Source organism: Chiloscyllium plagiosum, chromosome 1 (assembly GCF_004010195.1).
Source record: "Chiloscyllium plagiosum isolate BGI_BamShark_2017 chromosome 1, ASM401019v2, whole genome shotgun sequence".
NCBI lineage: Eukaryota > Metazoa > Chordata > Chondrichthyes > Orectolobiformes > Hemiscylliidae > Chiloscyllium > Chiloscyllium plagiosum.
In genome coordinates, this window is record NC_057710.1 from 80,883,972 (window position 1) to 80,908,051 (window position 24,080).

Below are 24,080 nucleotides of genomic sequence, written 5' to 3' on the forward strand. Positions count from 1 at the left end.
AACTCCTGTACTCAATACTCTGACCAATAAAGGAAAGCATACCAAACGCCTTCTTCACTATCCTATCTACCTGCACTCCAAGATCTCTTTGTTCAGCAACACTTCCTAGGACCTTACCATGAAGTACATAAGTCCTGCTAAGATTTGGTTTCCCAAAATGCAGCACCTCGCATTTATCTGAATTAAACTCCATCTGCCACTTCTCAGCCCATTGGCCCATCTGGTCCAGATCCTGTTGTAATCTGAGGTAACCCTCTTTTCTGTCCATTACACCTCCAATTTTGGTGGAATCTGTAAACTTACTAACTGTAACTCTTATGCGCACATTCAAATCATTTATGTAAATGACAAAAAGTAAAGGACCCAGCACCGATTCTTGTGGCACTCCACTGGTCACAGGCCTCCAATCTGAAAAACAACCCTCCACCACCACACTCTGTCTTCTATCTTTGAGCCAGTTCTGTATCCAAATGGCTAGTTCCCCCTGTATTCCATGAGATGTAACCTTGCTAATCAGTCTCCCATGGGGAACCTTGCCAAACGCCTTACTGAAGTCCATATAGATCACATCTACTGCTCTGCCCTCATCAATCTTCTTTGTTACTTCCTCAAAAAACTCAATCAAGTTTGAGACATATGATTTCCCACGCACAAAGCCATGTTAACCATCCCTAATCAGTCAATGCCTTTCCAAATACATGTACATCCTGTCCCTCAGGATTCCCTCCAACAACTTGCCCACCAGTGACGTCAGGCTCACCAGTGTAGTGTGCCCTGGCTTGTCTTTACCGCCCTTCTTAAACAGTGGCACCACGTTTGCCAACCTCCATCTTCCGGCACCTCACCTGTGACTATCGATGACACAAATATCTCAGCAAGAGGCCCAGCAATCACTTCTCTAGCTACCCAGAGTTCTCGAGTACACCTGATCAGGTCCTGGGGATTTATCCACGTTTAACTGTTTCAAGACATCCAGCACTTCCTCCTCTTTAATATGGATATTTTGCAAGATGTCACCATCTATTTTCCTACATTCTATATCTTCCATATCCTTTTCCACAGTAAATACTGATGCAAAATACTCATTTAATATCTCTCCCATTTTCTGTGGCTCCACACAAAGGCCGCCTTGCTGATCTTTGAGGGGCCCTATTCTCTCCCAAGTTACCCTTTTGTCCTTAATGTATTTGTAAAATCCCTTTGGATTCTCCTTAATTCTATTTGCCAAAGCTATCTCATGTCCCCTTTCTGCACTCCTGATTTTCCTTTTAAGTATACTCCTACTTCCTTTATACTCTTCTAAGGATTCACCTGACATATGCTTCCTTCTTTTTCTTCACCAAACCCTCAATTTCTGTAGTCATCCAGCATTCCCTATGCCTACCAGCCTTTCCTTTCACCCTGACAGGAATATACTTTCTCTGAATTCTTGTTATCTCATTTCTGAAGGCTTCCCATTTTTTAGCCGTCCCTTTACCTGTGAACATCTGCCTCCAATCAACTTTCGAAAGTTCTTGCCTAATACCGTCAAAATTGGCCTTTCTCCAATTTAGAACTTCAACTTTTAGATCTGGTCTATCCTTTTCCATCACTATTTCAAAACATGTTTAATAAGGTAGCTTTAATAAGTTATCTGAGAAAAAGGAGAAAGTGAGGTCTGCAGATGCTGGAGATCAGAGCTGAAAATGTGTTGCTGGAACAGCGCAGCAGGTCAGGCAGCATCCAGGGAACACGAGAATCGACGTTTCGGGCATAAACCCTTCTTCAGGAGAAAAAAGGTCTCCTTTAAAAACTAACAAAAAAAAACACAAGAGGGAGAAGATAACCTTTGAGGATAAACTTGCACGTAATATCAACACTGACATAAAAACAGGAGTAGGCCATTCAGTCCTTCGAGCCTGTTCCACCATTCAACAATTTCATAGCAGATCTCTGGCCAAACTCCATATCCCAAAGAACATAGAACATAAAAAAGTGCAGTGCAGAACAGGCCATTTGGTCCACGATGTTGTGCTGCGGATTATTCCTAATCTAAAATAAAATAACCTAACCTGGGCAGTCCTCAATTCACTGCTGTCCATGTGCATGTCCAGCAGTCACTTAAATGTCCCTAATGACTCGGCATCCACCACCATCGCTGGCAACGCATTTCATGCATTCACAACTCTCTGCGTAAAGAACCTACCTCTGACATCTCCTCTATACCTTCCTCCTAATATCTTAAAACTATGACCCCTTGTGCCAGTCAATCCTACCCTGAGAAAACGTCTCTGGCTATTGACTCTATCCATATCTCTCATTACCTTTTACACCTCGATCAGGTCACCTCTCTTCTTCCTTCTTTCCAGAGAGAAAAGCCAGAGCTTAGTCAATCTCTCTTTGTAAGAAAATCCCTCCAGTTCAGGCAGCATCTTGGTAAACCTTCTTTGCACCCTCTCCAAAGCCTCCGAATCTTTCCTATAATAGGGCGACCAGAACTGGACACAATATTCCAAGTGTGGTCTCACCAGGGACTGGTAGAGCTGTAGCAAAACCTCGCGGCTCTTAAACTCTATCCCCCTGTTAATGAAAGCCAAAACACCATATGCTTTCTTGACAACCCTATCCACTTGGGTGGCAACTTTAAGGGATCTATGCACTTGAACACCAAAATCCCTCTGTTCCTCCACACTACCACGAATCCTATCTTTAATTCTATATTCAGCATTTAAGTTTGACCTTCAAAATGCATCACTTCGCATTTATCCAGGTTGAACTCCACCTGCGATTTCTCAGAACAGCTCTGCATCCTGTCTATGTTGCGCTGCAGCCTGCAATAGCCCTTATTTACTATCGACAGCATCTCCAACCTTTGTATCATCGGCAAATTTATTAACTCACACCTCAACCTCCTCATCTAAGTCATTTATAAAAACTACAAAGAACAGAGCCCTGCAGGACACCACTCGCCTCCAGGCAGAATACTTTCCATCTACAGCCACTCTCTGCCTTCTGTCAGCCAAACAATTCTGAATCCAGTCAAATCTCCCTGTATCTCATACTTCCTGACTTTATTAATGAACCTACCATGGGGAGCCTTATCTAATACCTTGCTGAAGTCCACACACACCACATCCACTGCTCGACCTTCTTCGACCTGTCTCATCACCTCCTCAAAGAACTCAATCAGTTTTGTGAGGCATGACCTGCCCCTCACAAAGCCATGCTGACTGCCTTTAATCATGCTCTGCTTTTCCAAATAGTCATAAATCCTATCCCTCAGAATACTTTCCAAAACCTTGCTGACCACAGACGTAAGACTGAGTGGTTTGTAATTGCCAGGGATTTCCCGATTCCCCTTTTTGAAAAGACAAACATTTGCCTCCCTCCAATCCTCTGATACTACTCCCGTGGAGAGCAAGAAAGCAACGATTCTCGCCAGCGGCTTAGCAACCTCTTTTCTCGCTTCCCGGAGTAGTCTAGGATAAATCTGGTCTGGCCCTGGGGATTTATCAATCTTAATGTTTTCCAAAATTTCCAGCACTTCAACTTCATCAATCTTGATCTGTTCAAACCTGTTTCCCAGCTCCTCAAGGTTCTCATTTGCAACAAGGTCCCTTTTTCTTAGTGAAAACCGAAGCAGATAGGGCTTCCCCTATCTGCTCAGACTCCACGCACAAGTTCCCTACGCTATCCCTGACCGACCATACCTTCTCCATGATCATTCGCTTCTTCCTCAAGTATGAGTAAAATGCCTTTGTGTTCTCCCTAACCCTTCCTGCCAAGCCTTTTCCGTGCCCCCTCCTGGCTCTCTTCAGTCAATTTCTGAGCTCTTTTCTAGTACGCCTGTATTCCTCTAAAGCTGTGCTAGATCCTTGCTTCCTCCACCTTACGTAAGCTGCCTTCTTCCTTTTGAAGAGAAACTCCTCTGTTCTCGTCCTTAATCTTACCCCTTCTTCCCTGTCTAAGAGGAACATGTTTGTGTATCACTCACAACAACTGCTCCTTAAACAGTCTCAGCATGTCTGTTCTGCCCAACTCCTGTCTGATAGCATCATAATTTCCTTTCCACCCAATTAAATATCTTCCCTCGGTAACTGCTCCTTTCCCTCTCCAAGGCTATGATAAATGTGAGGTAGTTGTGGTCACTGTCACCAAAGTGTTCTCCCACCGTAAGATCTGACACCTGTCCTGGCTTATTGCTGAGCACCAAATCCAAAATGGCCTCTCCCCTCGTCGGCCTGTCTACATACTGAGTAACAAAACCCTCTGAACACACCTGATAAAAATGGCTCCATCCAAACCATCTGCACTAAGGAGGTTCCAATCCATATTGGGAAAGTTGAAGTCACCCATAACAACAACCCTGCTACATCTGCATTTTCCAAAATCTGCTGGCCTGAGTTCTTCAATAGCCCTACTGCTACTAGGGGGTCTGTAGAAAACCTCCAATGAGGTAGGTGCTCCCTTGCTGTTCCTAACTTCCACCCATACTGACTCAGTCGACAAACCTTCCTCGACAACCTTTGTTTCTGTAGCTGTGATGCACTCTGATTAGCAATGCTACACCCCCTCCTCTTTTTCCATCCTCCCTGTTCTTTTTAAACGTTCTAAACTCTGGAACATCTAGCAATCACTCCTGCCCCTGTGAAACCCACATCTCCGTTATGGCCACAATATCATAGTCCCAAGTACTGATCCATGCTCTAAGTTCATCATTCTTATTTCTGACACTCCTTGCATTAAAGCAGACACACTTTTACCAATCCCTTTGTTTCATCACGTGAAAAACCTTCCTGATAGATTCACTACATCCTGTCACTGCTCCATCTACAACTATGCCCCTCTCATATGTACTCTGGTTCCCACCCCCTTGCCAAAATAGTTTAGTCCTCCTGAACCACACAAACAAATCTCCTACCCAGGGCATTTGTGCCCCTCCAGTTCAGGTGCAACCTGTCCTTCATGTACAGGTTCCACCTTCCCCAGAAGACATCCCAATGGTCTAAGTATCTGAATCCTTCCCTCCTGAACCAGCCTCGCAGCCACTTGTTAAGCTGCATTCGCTGACTGCTTCCTCACCTCACTGTCTCGTGGTACCGGTAGCAAACCTGAGATCACTACTCTACTCGTCCTGCTCTTCAGCTTCCAACCTAACTCTCTGTAGTCACTTTTCAGATCCTCAATCCCTTTCCTGGCTGTATCATTGGTGCCAACATGTGCCACGATTTCTAGCTGCTCACCCTCCCCTTCAGAATCCTGTAAACCGATCAGCGACATCCTGGATCCTGGCATCCGGGAGGCAACATACCTTCCGGGAGTCCCATTCCTGACCACAAAATCGCCTGTCAATCCATCTAAGTTTTGCGTCCCCTACCACTAGCACTTTTGTATTCTCCCCCTTTCCCTTCTGAGCCTCAGTGCCAGAGACCTGACAACTATGGCTTTCCCCTGGTAGGCCATCCCCACCAGCAGTATCCAAAACGGTATACTTATTGCTGAGGGGAACGGACACAGGAGATCTCTGCTCTACCTGTTGTTTCCCCTTCCTCCCCCTGACTATAACCCCAGCTGTCCTTATCCTGTGTCTGAGGAGTGACCACCTCCCTGTACGCATCCTCTCAATTTCTCTCTCAGCCTCCTGGATGATCTGCAGTTCCTCCATCTCCGGCTTCAGTTCCAGTTCCCTAACTCTGTTTTAGAGGAGCTATAATACCTCAACTTAACAAAAATTTATTCCAGTTTTAAAATGAACCGATCCAGTATCCATTGCCATTTGTGGATGCAAGTTCCAATCCTCTACCACGTTTTTTGCACAGAAGTGCTTCCAAACATTTGTCCTGAATGGTGTGGCCCAATTTTCAGCCGATGCCCTCTAATGCTAGCATCCCCAATCAGTGGAAATAGTTTCTCCATATCTACCTGCCTTTCCCTATTAATATGCTGAAGACTTCGATCAGATCACCCTTAATCACCTAAACTCTAGAGAAAGGCAGGCCTAAACTTGTATAATCTCTCCTCATAACATACCTTTATTTCAGGGGTTACTATATTCTTGTAAGCTTACATTGTACTACTCAAAGTATTCCAAATGGGCCCAACAGGGTTTTTTTCATACAGCAAGAGCTTCTTTAAATATATAAATATATAAAAAGAAATAGAGACACCAAAGTTATCATAGGCCCCTTAGAGAACGAGGCTGGGGAAATAGTGGGGAACCAGCAAATGGAAGATGAGTATTTTGTACTGTGAAGACCAATAGCATTCCAAAATTACTAAATAATCAAGGGACAAAAGGGGAAGAAATAAATATAGTAATTATCACTAGAGAAAAGGTAATAGGGAAATTAATAAGAAGAACGAACAAGGAGGCCCCTGGACTTGATGAGATGTATCTTAGAATGTTAAAAGAAATAGCTACAGAGATGTTAGATGGACTGGTAGTAATTATCCAACCATCTTTCGATTTTGGAAAAGTTCTAAGGTTTGGAAAACTGCCAGCGATGCCTTTATATAAAAAGGGAAGGAGATAAAAACACAAGTAGGTATAGACCAGTTAGCTTAGCCTGTTATTAGAAAAGTTAGAATCTATTATAAAAGGATGAAACAGCTGAGCATTTAGTGAGTAATATGATCAAGCAGAGTTAGCTTGGTTTCCCACAAGAGAAATCATGCCCAACAAATTTAATTAGAATTCGTTGACGAGATAACAAGTAGCAGAGATAAAGCGAAAGCAGTGGATGCAATACATTTGAATTTTCGGAAAACATTTGATAAGGAATCATATGTTACGCTACTTAAGATAAGAACCCAAGGTGATGAAAATAGCCAATTTTCTATTATTGTTCATATAATGTTAGAGTTGGGATAAGGGAGTCATTTTCGGTACAGAAATATATAACTAGTGGAGTGCACAGGGATCAGCGCTGCAGCCACAATTACTTACAATATATGTTGTATATATAATATATTTTTATTGCTGCCAGTGGTTGGCATGGTGGCTCAGTGGTTAGTACTGCTGACTCAGTGCCAGGGACCCAGCTTTGATCCAGCCTCAGGGAATTGTGCAAACATTCCTCCCTTTTCTGCGTGTTTCCGCCAAGTGCTCCAGTTTCCTTCCACAATCCAAAGATACACAGTTTAGATGGACTGGCCGTAGAAGATGCAGGGTTACAGGAAGAGAGTGGGATGCTCTTCATGGGTTGCTGTGGACTGAAAGGGCCGAATGGCCAGCTTCCACACCTTCGACATTCTATGATTCTTCACAATTCTCTTTTGACATGGAGTTAAATATTCTATTCATTTCAGACACTGCATGTTTCAGTGAGGATTCTTCAATTTTATTGGTTAAGAGGAAACACTCGTTTGTCCTGATCTCTCAGGCACAAGATCCAGCAATGATGACATGGCACTGTCATAAATTTCGAATGATCACAAATTACAGTGCAAAAGAAAATAACAATGGTTAGTTATAGCCTGCAATGTGTTGCATTTCTAGACAGGCTACCAGCCACTTTGAAGTTCAAGGAGTCATTCAGAACCAAAATATGAAGGTTCATATTTGCTTCAAAGTGGAGTTGCAGGTAGATAGAATAGTGATGGCATTTGGAATGCTTTCCTTTATCAGTCAGAGCACCAATTATAGGTGTTGGGAGGTCATGTTGCGTCTGTACAGGACATTGGTTAGGCCACATTTGGAATACTGCATGCGATTCTGGTCTCCCTTCTATGTGAAGGATGTTGTGAAACTTAGAAGGCTTCAGAAAAGATTTTCAAGGATGCTGCCAGGGCTCGAGTGCTTGAGCTTTAGGGAGAGGCTGAATAGGTTGGAGATGTTTTCCCTGGAGTGCCGAAGGCTGAGGGGTGACCTTGTAGAGGTTTATAAAATCATGAGGGCATGGATACGGTAAATAGACAAGGACTTTTCCCTGGATTGGGTAAGTTCAGAATTAGAGGATATAGGTGTAGGATGAGTGGGGAAGGATTTAAAAGTGACCTAAGGGCCAAACATTTTCATGCAAAGGGTGGTGCATGTATGAAATGAACAGGACTAGATTATGTTAGGATGACTGGTCTGCATGAACCAAAGGGTCTCTTTCTGTGCTGTACATCTCTATGACTTTATGACTGCTGAAAGGAACATTGGAACACAGATCATCTCTAAAATAAATACGAAAGGTTTGGAGGGATATGGACCAAGTGCAGAAAGATGGGACTAGTTTAGTTTGGGAACATAGTCAGCATGGACCGGTTGGACCAAAGGGTCTGTTTCGAGGCTGTATGACTCTACCTTCTCTCCTATGTTACACAAGGCACTTTTGACACTAGTCTGACCTCCTCCCCTTCTGCACTGTAGGGGTTCTATGATTCCATGAACCATCCCCAGTTGCAAATAAAGCTCACTGAATCACAAATCCTACTTCAAAACAAACCATTAAATAGCAATACTGACAGCAGACACCACAGGTTTTTGAGGGTTCCTTAATAATATCAAAGCCAAATGGTGCATGAGGTGTGCCAGCTGTCCTGCTTCTCTTTATCCTTCAAATCCTTCAAATTTCATTAGTACCCAAAAACCTCTCAATATCTGTTCTGAATATACTTATTGACAGAGCATTTGCAGTTCTCTTGGAAATAAAATTCTGAAGATTGACAACACTGAATCAAAAAAATTCTCATCTCAGTCCTAAGTAGTTGACTCTTTAGTCAAACTGTGAACCTCAAGAATCCTCAAACAAGAAAACATCTTGCAACCTCTACATTATCCAACAGTGCTTGATACCATCATTCTCATACTTCTGACTTCTGGGGAGTTTAGGCGTAGACTTTTCATTGACTTCTCTTAGTACAGTCCAATAAAGAGGCACAAATATACAAACAAGGTGGTTATGGTGAATTTCAAAATACTAGTTTGGTCTCAACTGGAGTACTCACCTGCCCCTTGACTGGAAAATGACATCTATCCTCAATTGAGATTTTTGCCGTGGATCTTCATGTGACAGAACAGGCTAATTCTTGATGTTTGGGCACGTGAGGCAGGATGTCCCAAAATGTAGCGGGATTTGGAGTGTGGAATTGGTTTCCTTTGCTTTCCTTCTCTGTTATCACTCTCATTAGTGTAGCATTTGGAATCAAAATATATTGCAGTCTAATGGAAAGTTGTCATCAGTTTAAATGATGGGTACCAAGCTCCTCAATTATTAGTGTAAATGCTTGAAGGAGAGCTACAGGTTGGCTTTGTAGTGTTTGTTTTCTCATCTGGAATGCTGCCCCATTCGATAGTTGAGAAAACAGGACCTGACAAGGAAGACATTTTACAGTCCACTCAATGCCCAGTACATCTTTGATTTTACAGGAGATTTTCCTGAATGCTTATAGATTAAGATTCAATAGGACACTAGCAATTGTTTGAAGGTCTTCTCATTGAATCCAGAGATGGCAGCAGACACATCACTGGTGGAATTTATCAAGAGCTCTTCGGCATTGCTAGTAAGTAAAGTTGCTATAGTCCTGCTGTACCATAGGTCTACTCTTTCATTAGAATTGAATTGAATTAATTGAATGAGTTTTTATTGTGACATACTCAAATGAGTACAGTGAAAAGTTGACAAGTTGCTACTTATGATGCTATTTTAGGGGGCAAGGTACCTCAGCACAGATTCTTCAGTACAAGTTCTTCAGGAAAAAAAAATTAGGAAAATAAAGATAGGTGACCGGTGATGGTTTAACCTGAAGGTCACCATAATTCAAATGAGATGGGAGCTTGAAGAGGAGAGTACCTCATGGTAACCTCAGCAAGCGAATTCACGCTGTTGGCATTACAAACCAGCTCTCTTGCCAACTAAACTAAAAATCCAGGCCTCACTCCAATACAATAACTGCTCTGTATATTAGAACTTTTGTGGACTTGCAGAGATCCTTGTCAAACATTCACTGTTGCAGTTTATGGAAGGCTAAGCTGCACAGCTGATCTGATACCGCACTTCTCAATCAATGGTGGTCTTTTGAGAGAAGGTATGGAAACTGTTCAACATAATCCAGAATCTCCCCTTTGATATAACTGGAAACTAGAATATTTGACTGACCAAGTCTGGATTAAATGGGTTTTGCGAAGGTCTCTGCAGCAGATTGGAAGAGTTCTGGTGCTGAGACGGCAATGAAAAGTGTAGTCAACTACATACTATAGGTCACCTATATTCATGGTGGTCAGTTGAGTTTTGGCATAGAGATAACTGAGGTTTTTCATCTGGATAGTTTGAAATGTTCTTAGAAGGAGCTTTGATGAGGCAAACAACCATAATCAGGTAAATTATAAATAGTGTGAGAACTGTCACAGTTCTATTTGATGCTCGTTCATATTTTGAAAGCATTGATTTGATAGCCTGTCATTTCAAAGTCAAAATGTCGCATTATCTGAAGTGAAAGCTGGAAGATTGCTGTATTATCTCCACAGATGTGATGGCTTCCACTATCAAATGGTCAAAGTACTCAGAGGTAAGCTTTGTAGTTGGAACTACAAGGGAAGAGAGTTGTTGCTTCTCTAATTCTGAAAGTACTAGCTTTTAACTGCTCAAGTGATTATAGCAGACTACTCATTGTTTCCTGATGTTTCCATCTTTCTCTTCCAGAGTTGAAGCTCTGGTCTTTCTCCAAAGGTGTTTCAAAAGGTCTCTTTTATGACGTTTCTGATTCCAGGTAGCTTCCCTTGCCTTTGTAATATTCTTGGCAGGCAAGCAAAGATGACCACTGTATCAAAAGACCTGGAACAAATTGTTGAATCATGTGTTTTATAAGTAGTAATTCAATTTAATAGATCAAAATCTTTTTCATCATTGCAGTGTCCAAGGAAGCCCAGCCTTTTCAGACCTTATGGGCCCATATAATTCAAGATCTTTACACTTCAAGGAAAGCCATCAAGTCAATGAATGTAATTTGCACTTGTGGAATGTTCATCGAATTTCAAATATCTCTTTCATATGATATGATATGAACATTTGAGAATTATTGCTTTCTCTCTCTTCAGGAGTGCCTGTCCTAACAGAAGACAAAGAGAAACTGTTTGATAACCTGAGAGACACGAGGCACAGATTTAAGTTGTTGGGCACGAGGCATGGGGCCGATGTGAAGAAGACTCTTTTTGCATATCTCCGGGTAATGATGTGCAATTTACCATATTCAAATGGTGGAGGAAGGGAAGACAATATTTCAAAAGGAAATTGGATGCAATTACCCTCCAGGACCATTAAGATTAGGCAGGGGAGTGTGACACACTTGATTGTTCCACACAGAGTTTGCACTGGCCAGATTGGCCAAATTGACTTTTCCTGCACCATAAATTCATTTTATGTTTGTCTATGTTCTTCTCTCAGACAAGAGAAGTACCTGAAACAAAGGCACAAATGCTGGAGAAACTTAGACCTGGCAACATCTGTTCGGAGAAAAACAGTTAACATTTTGAGTATAGTGATCCAGTCTATGGAATTAATTACAACACCTAGAGGGAACCTATCAGTGGCATGCTTAACATTTGACAACACAGTGACAGAGAACAGGTTCTGTGGGACAACCATTGTTATCAAGATAAAAGTAAGCTTTGTGCAAAGGAATGTTTTGCTCTCTACACTTTTCCTGAAATTGATGTGCTGAGAAGATCTGTTGTTCTCTGGCAGATAGGAAAGAACAGAAACTTTAAAAATAACTCCCATGTAAAAGACAAATGCAAGTAATAAATAACTTAGTAAGGACATTCCCAAGAGTTGCAAGTAATACTAGGTTCAAGCTGTCTCCTTTCTTGAATGTCATCATCGGCATCTCAAAGGTAATTTAGAATGCCTTTGTTCAACCAGTAACCAATATCAGTAGGCCACTTTCAAGTTTCAGTACTTCTGCAGGGATGGAACAGCCTTGCTTTGATGTTTTTGAACAAATTGACAGCAGTTATCACTTCATATTGATTGCATGTTGTGGGAGATTTTTCAGAGGGTTCACTTACATCATGGAGCTCTGACAAGAGTATTTGTAAACAGTTTTTTTTTACTGCAGGTGACTGTACGAGAGGAGAATCTTTTGGATTTTGTTAGTGTTGGTCCATGTATTGAAAGTCCAAAGATCATCTTGGTTTCCCTTAAAAAGGCAAGAGTTTTATGCATTTGAATGAGGAGTTGAATTTCCACAGAGTTCTCTGCCCATTTTTGTTTTCCAATGCATGGGCTTTTCTCTGTAGTTTGACTCCATTTGCCAGGTTTGGAATGCTGTCTACTTTCAATAATTGATGCAATGAAATGTAAACTTACTCTCAAGATAAGCAACAGAAGTGCTAAGTCAATGACCCAACCAAGTTTCCTTCACATAACAAAGACACAGGGATAACAATCTTCAATTTGATTCCATGTAGCACTAAGAAATGGCTGAGGGTGCTGAATACTGCAAAGGCAATGGGCCTGACAACATTCCAGCAATAGCACTGAGAACATGCCAGACCCATAGCCAAGCCATTCCAGTTCAGCTCCAAACAGTGGTATCTACCCAATGATGTGGAATATTTCCCAGCTTAGTCCTGGACACAAAAAGCAACGCAACTTCCACCCAACAAATTATGATGTCATCACTCTACTCTGGATCATCAGTAGGATCTTGATCAATTGGGCCAATGGGCTGAGGAGGGCAGATACAAAGGCAGGACCTACACAGTTAATGATAGGTATTCCTGATGAAGGGCTTTTGCCTGAAACGTCGATTTTACTGCTCCTCAGATGCTGCCTGAACTGCTGTGCTTTTCCAGCACCACTAATCCAGAAACGGTTAATGATAGGGGCCTGGGAAGTGTTGTGGAACAGAAAGACTTGGGGTTTGAGGTACATAGTTCTTTGTAAGTTGCTTTCTTTAAAAGAAGACAGGTAGACAGGGTGGTTAAGGCAGCGTTTAGCACGCTTGCCTTCACTGCTCAGACCCTTGAGTATAACAGCTGGGACATCATATTGAGATTGTATCAGAAAGTTGGTGAGGCAAATTTTGGAGTACTGTGTACACTTCTGGTTGTCCTGCTTAGAAAGGATATTATTAAATTGGACAGGGTTCAGAAAGGATTTACCAGGATGCTGTCTGAACTGGAGGGTTTGAGTTATAGGTTGGATAAGCTAGGGCTCTTCATGGGAGGGGTGAACTTAGAGATTTATAAAATCATGAAGGACATAGTTAAGGCAAATAGCCAAGGTATTTTCCCTAGAATTGGGGATTGGGTTGGGGGGGGGGAGGGAGACATCAAGGTGCCTTGCAAAACTGGAGTTAGTGTCAATGGGAATCTAGGAGAAAACTCTCTGCTGGTTGCAGTCACATCTGGCATTCAGGAAGATGCTTGTGTCAACAGTCCTTCTAAGGTGCACTGCTACTTGAAAAATTCACACATACTGACTGGTATGTGGACATATTGAATTCCAGTTCTGGATATGGACACACCTCAGAGATTCCCATAATAGCAGGAAAATCTGGAGAGAATATATGTTGTCGTTTTTTGGAGGTCAGTCATCTTCGTTCCAGGACATCTTTCAAAGTTCCTCAGGGTAGTATCCTAGACTCAACCATTTTCAGATGTTCTCTCAATGATCTTCTCTCCATCATCTGGTCAGAAGTAACATGCTCACTGAAGAATGAACAACATTTACACCATTCCAGACTCCTTAGATACAGAAACAGTCCATCTCCAAATACAGAAAAATCTGGATAATACCTAGGCTTGGGCTGACAACTGGAAAGTAACACTCATGCACATACAAATGTCAGGCAATAACCATCTCCAACAAGATGTAGGGGTATGGGTGGGTTGCGCTTTGGCTGTTATACCCAGCTGTTATACTCAAGGGTCTGAGCAGTGAAGGCAAGCGTGCTAAACGCTGCCTTAACCACCCTGTCTACCTGTCTTCTTTTAAAGAAAGCAACTTACAAAGATTAATGTAATCTAATCTAAAAAAAAAGACAGAATCTAACAGTCAGCCTTTGACATCAACTGCTATTACCATCACTGAATTCTACACTATCAAGAATCTGGGGTTACCATTGACCAGAAATTGAACTGGACTGGCCACATAAGCACAGTGCCCTCCAAGATCAGGTTAGAAATACTGCAGCAAGTCATCTCCCATCTGCCCAAAGCCTGCCCCATCTATAAAGGCACAAATCAGGATTGTGACAGAATACTAGCAACTTACCTGGATGAGCATAGCTCTAACAACACTCAAGAACGTAGCATCATTCAGGACACCACATCCACCATCGATGCTCAGTAGCAGTGTATACAGTCTACAAGATGTACTGCAGAAATTCAGCAATGTCCTCAGATAGTATCTTCCAAACCAATGGCCACTACCACCTAGAAGAACAAGGGCATTAGATACATTGGAACACCTACCTGAAAATTGACCTCCAAGCCGCCCATCAAACTGACTTGGAAATATATTGCTTTTCCTTCAGTATCAATTTCCTGGAACTTCCTCCCTATTGGCAATATGGATCTACCTAAATCACATGGACTGCAGCAGTTCAAGAAGGCAGCTTATCACTTACTTTGACGGCTATTAGGAATAGGCAATAAATGCTGGCAATGCAAATGCAGGAATGAATTTTTAAAAATGCGGTTCTTCTTCGATATTGGCAAGACTGAGGAGTGAGGGGGTGGGGGGGGGGGGGGTTCAAGGGAGTTAGTACTTTGATATTTCCCCCGATTTAAAGGGAGCCACAATAGTTAAGAGCAGCTCTAAATGAATCAGGGTAACTAGAAGTGCATTTACAGAAGAATCAGGCAAAGTTTACACACAGAGAACCAGCAACATCGGTTCCTGGGAGACATTCTGTGAAACAACAACTTTCAAGTTCCAGCACAAGTTGGCTTTGCAGAATTTGATGTTCTATTATCACCCTCAATTGTGGCAAAATTTTCACTGTTCGCTGATGTTGGGACTACAAGATCCAGGTAGCCATTGCAGTTTAAGGCACTGGTCAAATGCAGTGATTGATTGATCTATTGTCATCACATGTACTGAGATACAGTGAAAAGTGTTTTGTGCATTATACAGGTGAAACTTACCATACAAGTGCATCAAGGTAGCAGAACAGAGTACAGAATACAGTGTTACAGCCGCAGAGAAGGTGCAGAGAGAGATCAGAATTAACATTTCAGAAGTCCATTCAAAAGTCTGTTAACAGCAGGGAAGAAGCTGCTCTTGAATCTATTTGCATGCGTATTTAAATATTTATTATCTTGTGCTTGATAGAAGGTGGAGGAGAGTATAACTTGAGCGAGAGAGGTCTTTAACTATGTTTGTTGTTTTCCTGAAGTAGCAGGAAGTATAGATAAAATCATTGGATGGAAGGCTGGCTTGTGAGGTGGACTGGTCTATGATCATGACTGGTCTTCTAGTTTCTTCTGGTCTTGGGAACAGCAGTTGCCAAACCGCGCTGTGATGCATCCGCACAGGATACTTTCTATGGTGCATCAATAAAAATTAGTAAGAATCATAGAGTAATCGAGATGTACAGCATGGAAACAGACCCTTAGGTCTAAACCGTCCATGCTGACCAGATATCCCAACCCAATCTAGTCCCACCTGCCAGCAGCTGGCCCATATCCCTCCAAACCCTTCCTATTCTTATACCCATCCAAATGCCTTTTAAATGCTGCATTTGTACCAGCCTCCACCACTTCCTCTGGCAGCTCATTCTATACCTGTACCACCTTCCATGTGAAAAGGTTGCCCCTTAGGTCTCTTATATATCTTTCCCCTCTCACCCTAAACCTATGCCCTCTAGTTCTGGCCTTGTGGAAATGCTGAATTTCTTTAGCCTCCTGAGGAAGTAGAGATGTTGTTGTGCTTCCTTGACTATCATGTTGATGTGGGTGGACCAGGACAGATTGTTGATGATTACCACTCCCAGAAACTTGACACACTCAACCATCTCCATACCATTGATGCTGACAAGGGTGTGTCCTCCACTCTGCTTCCTGAAGTCAATGACCAGCTCCTTCATTTTGCTGATGTTAATGGAAAGACTGTTGTCTTTACACTATGCCACTAAGCACTCAATCACTTTCCTGTATTCTGTCTCATCGTTGTTTGAGATCCAACCTATGACAGTGGCGTCATCACCAAACTTGCAAATGGAGTTGGTGTGGAATTTGGCCTTACAGTTGTGAGTGTATAAGGACTATAATGGGGGGCTGAGTTATGCAGCCTTGTGGGGTACTGATATTGAGGATTTTGGTAGAAGAGGTGTTGTCACCTATTTTTACTGGTTGCAGCCTATGTTGGGACCTCTGACTATTTGGCCAACACTGAAAACTACTAAATTAAATTTGAATGCTCTACACCCAGCTTTGAAGGAAACGTGGCTTAAATATGGATAAGTCAAATTGCTGAAATGGTGCTTTACAGTTCTTCAGTTTAAGAAAATGAAGCATCATTGATCCAGGATTGTCTAAATTAATCAAGGAAAGACTAACCTCATCAGTGACATTGTTTTCCAAGTTTAGGGCATTTATGCTTATGAAATCAAACTTCTGATAATTTAGATTTAACCTCACATTAATCAGTCCAAAGTTTAGAAAAATGTGTCAGAGTACATGCATGATTACAGAATCCAGTTCACACAACGAATGGATGTGAGCATTATGGCGTTTGAGTCGCACGACTAGATATCAGATTGAAAGAGAAACGTTTGGTTGCAAGGAATACAGAATCCACAGGTGATCTTAACTGCATCTTGATCTTGAAATTTGTAACTCCCATCCTGAGTAATGTATGTACCATTCTGCTCATGATATAGTGTGACTGCCTTTGACCAAATACAGAAGTTAGCAACCCAGATTAATTCAGCTAATATGAGTAATAGCTCAGAACCAAAGAAGTTGATTTTCTTTAGAAAGTAATATAATTCACATTTAAATTATAAAGGGGGTTGATAAATTTAATCCAGGCAATTCATTCACTGAACAAGAAGTTCAAAATTTGGGAACAGACTAAAATGTGTATGTTATAGATAAGATAAATCACAATTTCTTTTTACAAAGGCTAATAAAATGACAATACAATTAGTTCTAAAAAAAAAACCAGGTTGGTTTTCTGGAATAAAGATGATACAACAGATATGATGAAGAGATAGAGGGAAAGATATCTTTGCTGCAGTAATCAGTATTGCCTGTTCCTAAACTTTATATTTTGATGCATCTGGAAACTTGCAAATTTCCTGTTATATCAATCACAGAGCAACATTATTAAATGCAGAGTCCTGTGGTTTGGATTATCTGACTGGTGCGATAGACAATGTGCTGTGTATGGCAAATGTTAATAAAGATCAGATTCAAAATTATCCATAATTACTTCCTTACTCATGCTTCAAATACTTTGGATATTAAACGCTTATGGATTTTTATTTTCACTGCTCTAAATTACATCCTACTTATTTCTGATGCATCACTCATGTCTGACATTGATCCTTAGAAATACAAGTGTAACTTGTCAAAACAATATCTATTGTAGATGTTTATAAAACTATAAAATGTCTCTACTCTGTAGCAATAAAAGATATTGTGAAATTGATATGCCTCACACTTTTGTATAAAACAGTGACCAGAATCTGCCCTGGTCTGGAATAGCAAAATCTTGATTTAAGTCTGTATCAGTGACATAGAGGTCAACAGCACAGAAAGGCACTTCGGTCCATTGGATATGAGCCAGTCAAAGGTAAGCACATAAATATTTTGATCCTGTTGTCCAACACTTGGCTCAAAGCCTTATATATCTTAGCACTGCAAATGCAGAAGTAAATACTTAAATGTTATGAAAGTTTCTGCCCTAATCACCCTTATGGGCAGTGAGTCCCAGATTTCCACCAGCCTCTGGGTGAAAACATTTTTCTTCATATCTCCTCTAAACCTCTGTCCCTTACCTTACATCTATTCCCCTGAGTCACTGATCCCTCCTTCAAGGGGAAAAGTTATTTTCTATCTGCCCTATAATCATGTCCCTTCTCAGCCTCCTGCTCAAAAGGAAACAAACTCAGTCTATCCAATCGCTCTTCACAAGCCTCCCCATTACTCTTGACCCACTCCAATTTGCCTATTGGACCTACAGATCCACATCTGATGCCATATCACTTGCCCTTCACTCCTCCCAGAACATCTTGACACCAAGAACAGCTATGTAAGAATCCTACTCATTGACTACAGTTCAGCCTTCAACACTATTATCCCCTTGAGACTGATTACTAAACTTAGTGATCTTGGACTAAGCCCCACTCTCTGCAAACGGATCCTCACTTTCCTGACCCACAGGTTACAATCAGTGAAGATTGGGGACAATATTTCATCATGACTAACACTCAACATTGGAGCTCCCCAGGGGTGCGTACTCAGCCCCCTACTGTACTCACTGTATACCCATGACTGCATCGCCAAATACCAGACTAATGCCATTTACAAGTTTGCTGATGACACCACCATAGTCAGTCGAATCTCAGGTGGTGGCAAAACAGACTACAGAGGGGAGGTGGAAGACCTGGAAAAATAGTGCACTGAGAACAATCTAGCTCTCAATGCCGGCGAAACCAAGGAACTCATTATTGATTTTTGGCAGGATGTTACTCATGCCCACCCTATGCATTAACAGCTCAGAGGCGGAAGGAATGGAGAGTGTCAAGCTCCTGGGAGTGGTCATCCATAACAGGCTTTTTGGACTCTTCACGTAGGTGCACTGGTTACAAAGGCCCAACATCTCTTCTTCCTCAGGCAGCTGAGGAAATTTGGCATGATGGTGAATACCCTTGCCAACTTTTATAGGTGCGCCATCAAAAGCATTCTGTCTGGATGTATCACTACTTGGTATAGCAACTGTACCATTCAAGATCAGAGACGGTTACAGTGAGTGGTGAACTCGGCCTGGACAATCACAAAGGACAACCTCCCATCTACAGAATCCATCTACCAAGTCTGCTGTCAAGGAAAGGCCACCAGCATTCTCAAAAATCCATCCCACCCTAGCAATGCTATTCTACAACTTCTACCATCGCGAAGAAGGGTCAGAAGCCTGAACACGCACCAGTCGGTTTCGGAACAGTTTCTACCCTACTGCTGCTAGAATACTCTTACATTCGCCTGTACCTGTGCTTTTGTTTTCGCCGCTGTTTACCTATTATTTACTTACCTATTTTACTTATCACTGTGATCTGCCTGTATTGCTCACAAGACAAAGCTTTTCACTGTGCCTCGGTACACGTGACAATAAATGGAATTGAATAGAATTTAATTCATAAACTCTCCATCCCAGCCAGCATCCTGAATAATGTCCCAAAGGCAGTTATCCCATATGCCTCCTTAACCTCTTTGTCTACATGTCTCACTACCTTAAGAGACCAATGGGCACACACACACACCAATGTCCTGTGGTGTGCATCAGGATCCTATAGAATTTCTGATATACGCACATACCATAATTGCCTTGGATGTTTAAATGTCTAATGATTGATTTGTGCAATCCTCACACAATAGTTTCCAACTGGGAGATCTGGGAAATGTTACACAGTTTAATCTCCTGAGATTAACCAGTGCAAATGAACAGAGTACCACAGTTGTCCCCTCACAAATCTTCCCTATCCACACATTAAACATGTCCCAATTACCCCAACACAATTACTCACCTTAATCAAATACCCCATCAGACTCTTTTTCCAGATTACACAACCCAGATCCCAAATTCCTGACTGCCCCAAGCTGACCAAATGCCCATTTGACCACAACTCCCCCAATCCTGACTACCTGACCCAGTCACCCAACCACTCACTCACCAAACAAAGTCATTCATTGAAAGTCATGAGATCTTGAACAACTTACGTTATAAATCGTAAATAAAAATAGAACACATTCTTTCTTCACTCATTTTCTTTTATGTTCACCAGATTCATCCCGGAATATCTGTGCTCACCCATGTTTTACACAGCTGGGATTGGAATTCCAAGCTGAAAATGTGCAGTACAACCAGGGAACTGAACATTTCACAGAAAGCCCAGAAGTGTTCTGACAAAGGATCATCAACATGAAATGTTAAAAGATGCTGAGTATTTACAGCATTTTCTGATCCTATTTCAGTTTTTCTGCATTAACAATATTTTGCTTTTGAGTAACGTACTAAATTTGTTTGGTATCGTTCTATCATGCTTTTCAGCAACACTATTTGGACTTCTCCTTCATTTGCTAGATTAAGTGTTATTAAGCAAACTAGGAGGAGAAAGTGAGGGCTGGAGATCAGAGCTGAAAATGTGTTGCTGGAAAAGCGCAGCAGGTCAGGCAGCATCCAAGGAACAGGAGAATCGACGTTTCGGACATAAGCCCTTCTTCAGCAAACTAGACCTGTATCATAGAATGTTTACATCATAGAAGCAGACCATTCAGTCCATTGAACCCAACAGTAATTTAGTTCCATTTCTCTATCTTTCCCCTGTACCTACCAATATTTCCATTCAGGTGCTTATCCAATCCTATCTTGAAATACCTCCATTATTCCTTCAGAAGCGCAGTCCAAATAATGAACATTCACTTTGCTGAATGAGGTGTCATCTTTTGACTAACTGAGTTGTCTGTTTTCTTCAGTGAGCAAAAGGTCCCCCTGCACTACTGAGAAAGCAAAGGAATTTTATTTGTGTATAACCAACATTTATAACTTCAAACAACACAAGTTACCTGACTATTTATTGTATTGTTGTTTATAGGACCTGTATAAAGTCACCATAATCTTACAGGATGTAGAGCTGCTCTCTGCTGAAAATGTGTTGCTGGAAAAGCGCAGCAGGTCAGGCAGAATCCATGGAGCAGGAGAATCGACGTTTCGGACATGAGCCGTCCTTCAGGAATCATTCCTGAAGAAGGGCTCATGCCCGAAACGTCGATTCTCCTGCTCCTTGGATGCTGCCTGACCTGCTGCGCTTTTCCAGCACCACATTTTCAGCTCTGACCTCCAGCATCTGCACTCCTCACTTTCTCCCGTAGAGCTGCTCTCTCTCTAGAAAGAGACCAGCGTCGTGGTGGTTTAATTTGAGGGTGACACACTTGAGGCAAGGAGTGATGTTGACAGGGTGAGTTCTTCATGGTTACCTCAGCCAGTACAGGAATTGAACCTACACTATTGGCAAAACTCTGCACTGAAGAAAACTGACCTGTGTACTGTACGTGTCTACATTACAATTCCAAAAGTAAATAATTAGACTGCACTTCAAAATTTCAAAAGGATGTTAAAGGCAATAAATATGTAAATTTGTTAATTTCTATTTTATTTTCCAGTGCCTTCCTTTACCTTCATTAATGATATTTAACTGTTTAATTGTTAATTTACCAATTAGCCCCTGGCAGTTCCCACCTACCCCACCCCCAAACACCATCTCCCTGCATTTTCTAGCCACAACCTCTTGGCCCTGGATTTATGCCCTTTTTCACCGTTTCCGTTTATAAGTTTTTTTTAATCTGCTCCCATTTGTCAACTATTACCTGTACGACTTTTGCTAATTAGAAACAGGTCTTTCTTGTCTTAATACCCCATTAAACATTGCCATATTTTATTCAATTGTATAAAAGCAAATAACTGCGGATGCTGAAGAGTCGCCGGACTCGAAACGATACTCTGCCTTCTTCCTACAGATGCTGTCAGATCTGCTGAGTTTCGCGAACAATGTGTTTGTTCTATTCAACTGTATCTTTTAAACAGTCGTGGGAACTGAGGTAGGCCTTCTGGGGCATTGAATCTGATCCGTTATTCTCTGTAACCACCACTGATCCGATAATCCTCAACTCCACTTTTCTGCCTTTTCCCCTTAGCCCTTGGAGAATCAGTGACTGGTCAGAAACGGGGGGAGGGGGGTTAAATCAGACCAAACAGACATAACAGTCTTCAATACTCTTGAACACATTTGTTATTACAGCCTCTCCAGGATATTGTTGAAAATCCGAGCCATTGGCAGCAGCTGGGATGTTGCTCAGCAACATCAGACAAGAACAACACAGACAGGATTGACAGCAAGGAAGGCGGGTGGGGCAACATCTCAACCTGCAGGATATTCACCGACACAAAATGCAGCAAATATTAGTGCAATTTAATAAATCTGTTAATTTTCTGGTCGATCTTGCTGAGGTGATTTCTGCGGATCAGTGTTAAACTAAGGCGGCGGTTTTGCCCAGCTCCCACGGCTCATCTCCAGTCTCCCTCCCAGCAGAGAAACCCGCAAAAAAAACCTACCTTGGCCCTTCCGGTAGCTTCTACAGTCGGTACAGAGAGCGGAGCAAACACATCCCCGCTGGGGAGGCCCAGTCTGTACCGCCGCTCCCGCCTGGTCGCGCTCCCCGACTCCGGCGAAGATGAAGAATGACGATAATAGTAATAACAACAACAACACGAAGCCACCGCCGCCCCTCCGGCAGCCGCCAGCACGGCGGGCCGCCTCGAGCGGAGAGAGCTGATGAAAGTGCTCCCCCGCCGCGAGGCCCCGCTCACGAGCTGCAGCCGCATCAGAGCCCGCAAAGCAGCCATTGCTACCGTTAACGGTCGGATGGAGCAGTCGCGAGGGGCGGGGCTCTCCTGGGGCGGAGGGAGGGACTGTCCTTAGGAGAGAAGGAAAAGTCCCAAAGGGAAGAGAGGGAGGTCTGTCCAAAGGAGAGGCCCCACTGAGGAGGGAGGGGCTGTCCTGAGGAGAGGAGGGGTACCACTTGAGGAGAGGTGGGCTCTCCTAGGGAAGGAGGGACTGTCGTGAGGAGAGAAGGAAAGGTCCCACTGAGGAGGGAGGGACTGTCCTGAGGAGGGGTGAGGAGACGTCCCACTGAAGAGAGAGGGGCTGTCCTGAGAAAGGAGGGACTGTCCTGGGGAGTGGATGGAAGGGCTGTCCTTAGAGTGGGGTGGGGGCGGGAGGAGAGGCCTCCTGTGGGGGATGGGACTGTCCTGAGGGGGAAATGGCTCTTCTGTTAGGGAGGACCCCCGAAGAAGGGTGGGGCTGTTCCTGAGTTGGGTGGCCTCTCCTGTGGGAGAAGGGACTGTACTAAGGGGGAAAGTGCTCTCCTGAGGCTGGGGAGAGGATGTCCACATGTTAAAGGGGTCTTTCCTGAGGGAAGAGGTGCTGGGGATGGAGGATCAGGGGTGGTTGAGGCAGATCTGGGGCTGTCCTGAAGGGTTGGGGATCTGACCTTGGTCGAGTGGAGGAGATGGGCTGTTCAATGAGACTGGATAGAAGTATGAGGCAGAGAGACAACTGTCTTGTGTATGGGTCAAAGAGGAGGGCTGTCCTGCTGAGATCTTCAGGAGAGAGTGGTTGTGGCGGAGGAGAAGGGGCTGACATGTGTCAGATATGTCAGGTTTTTGTGTACCCAAACTACCTTGGGCATGGCAAGAACTTCTCCATGCTTGGGAGGATAAGTGCCATTTGTATGGGAGGAAGAGTGTTTGCCCAATGCTTAGAATGCCCTGTGCTGGGTGGTGATGGAGGCAATGGTTTTTATGTGAAGATGGATGTCCAAAGACCATGGTAAGATTCACCATGAATTGTAAACTCACATTGTGACATAAACAGCTTTCAGTAATGTCTCATTCCAAATCAGAAGTCAATGAAATAAAAATGAAAACAGAATCAAAATGGGGAATAATTAGGGATGGGCAATGAATGTTGCCAAGCCAGTGACACTCTCATCCTGTGAAAGAATAAAAAAAAACTTATTTTGGGATAGAAAAGGAAGTTGTTCAAATCAACATCTGCTTGAGGAGTAGTTTTGTAAGGAACCCATCTGCTAAAATTGTTTAAAGAGTGGAAAACTGTTTTGAAGTTTTAGATTAATTAGGTTCCTATGCCGATTAGACATTAAAGAGAATACGATGTAATATAGAAATATTTTATTTTATAATTATTTCACTTGTTTCATAGAAATATAATCAAAATTACCTTTGTCTAGTTAAGGAGTAGGATAAAAAGATGACCATTGTAAATTTAGAATTATGTAATATGCTGCTACTAATTCATTGTATATGTTTTATGAAATAATTTGTTTAGAAATTAAACTTAAAATGAGGAAAGTTGATAAGGGATCC

The 24,080-nt window shown here is 42.4% G+C and overlaps 1 protein-coding gene across 8 annotated transcripts in view; it reads right to left on the reverse strand.

Moving 5' to 3' along the window:
- The window catches only part of micu3a (mitochondrial calcium uptake family, member 3a), a 198,456-nt gene extending 175,619 nt beyond the window's left edge, over positions 1-22,837 (reverse strand). For 4 of the 8 annotated variants that reach the window (XR_006311711.1, XM_043690248.1, XM_043690259.1 and 1 more), the window contains exon 1: positions 22,248-22,837. Coding sequence is in view for 7 of the 8 variants with exons in the window: in XM_043690248.1 (XP_043546183.1) it covers positions 22,248-22,538 (291 nt within the window). In the remaining variant the exon portion in view is untranslated. The remainder of the gene's footprint in view (positions 1-22,247) is intronic. The other 4 variants (XM_043690279.1, XM_043690241.1, XM_043690233.1 and 1 more) reach the window with 2 other exon arrangements.
- Between the last annotated feature and the right edge of the window lie 1,243 nt (positions 22,838-24,080).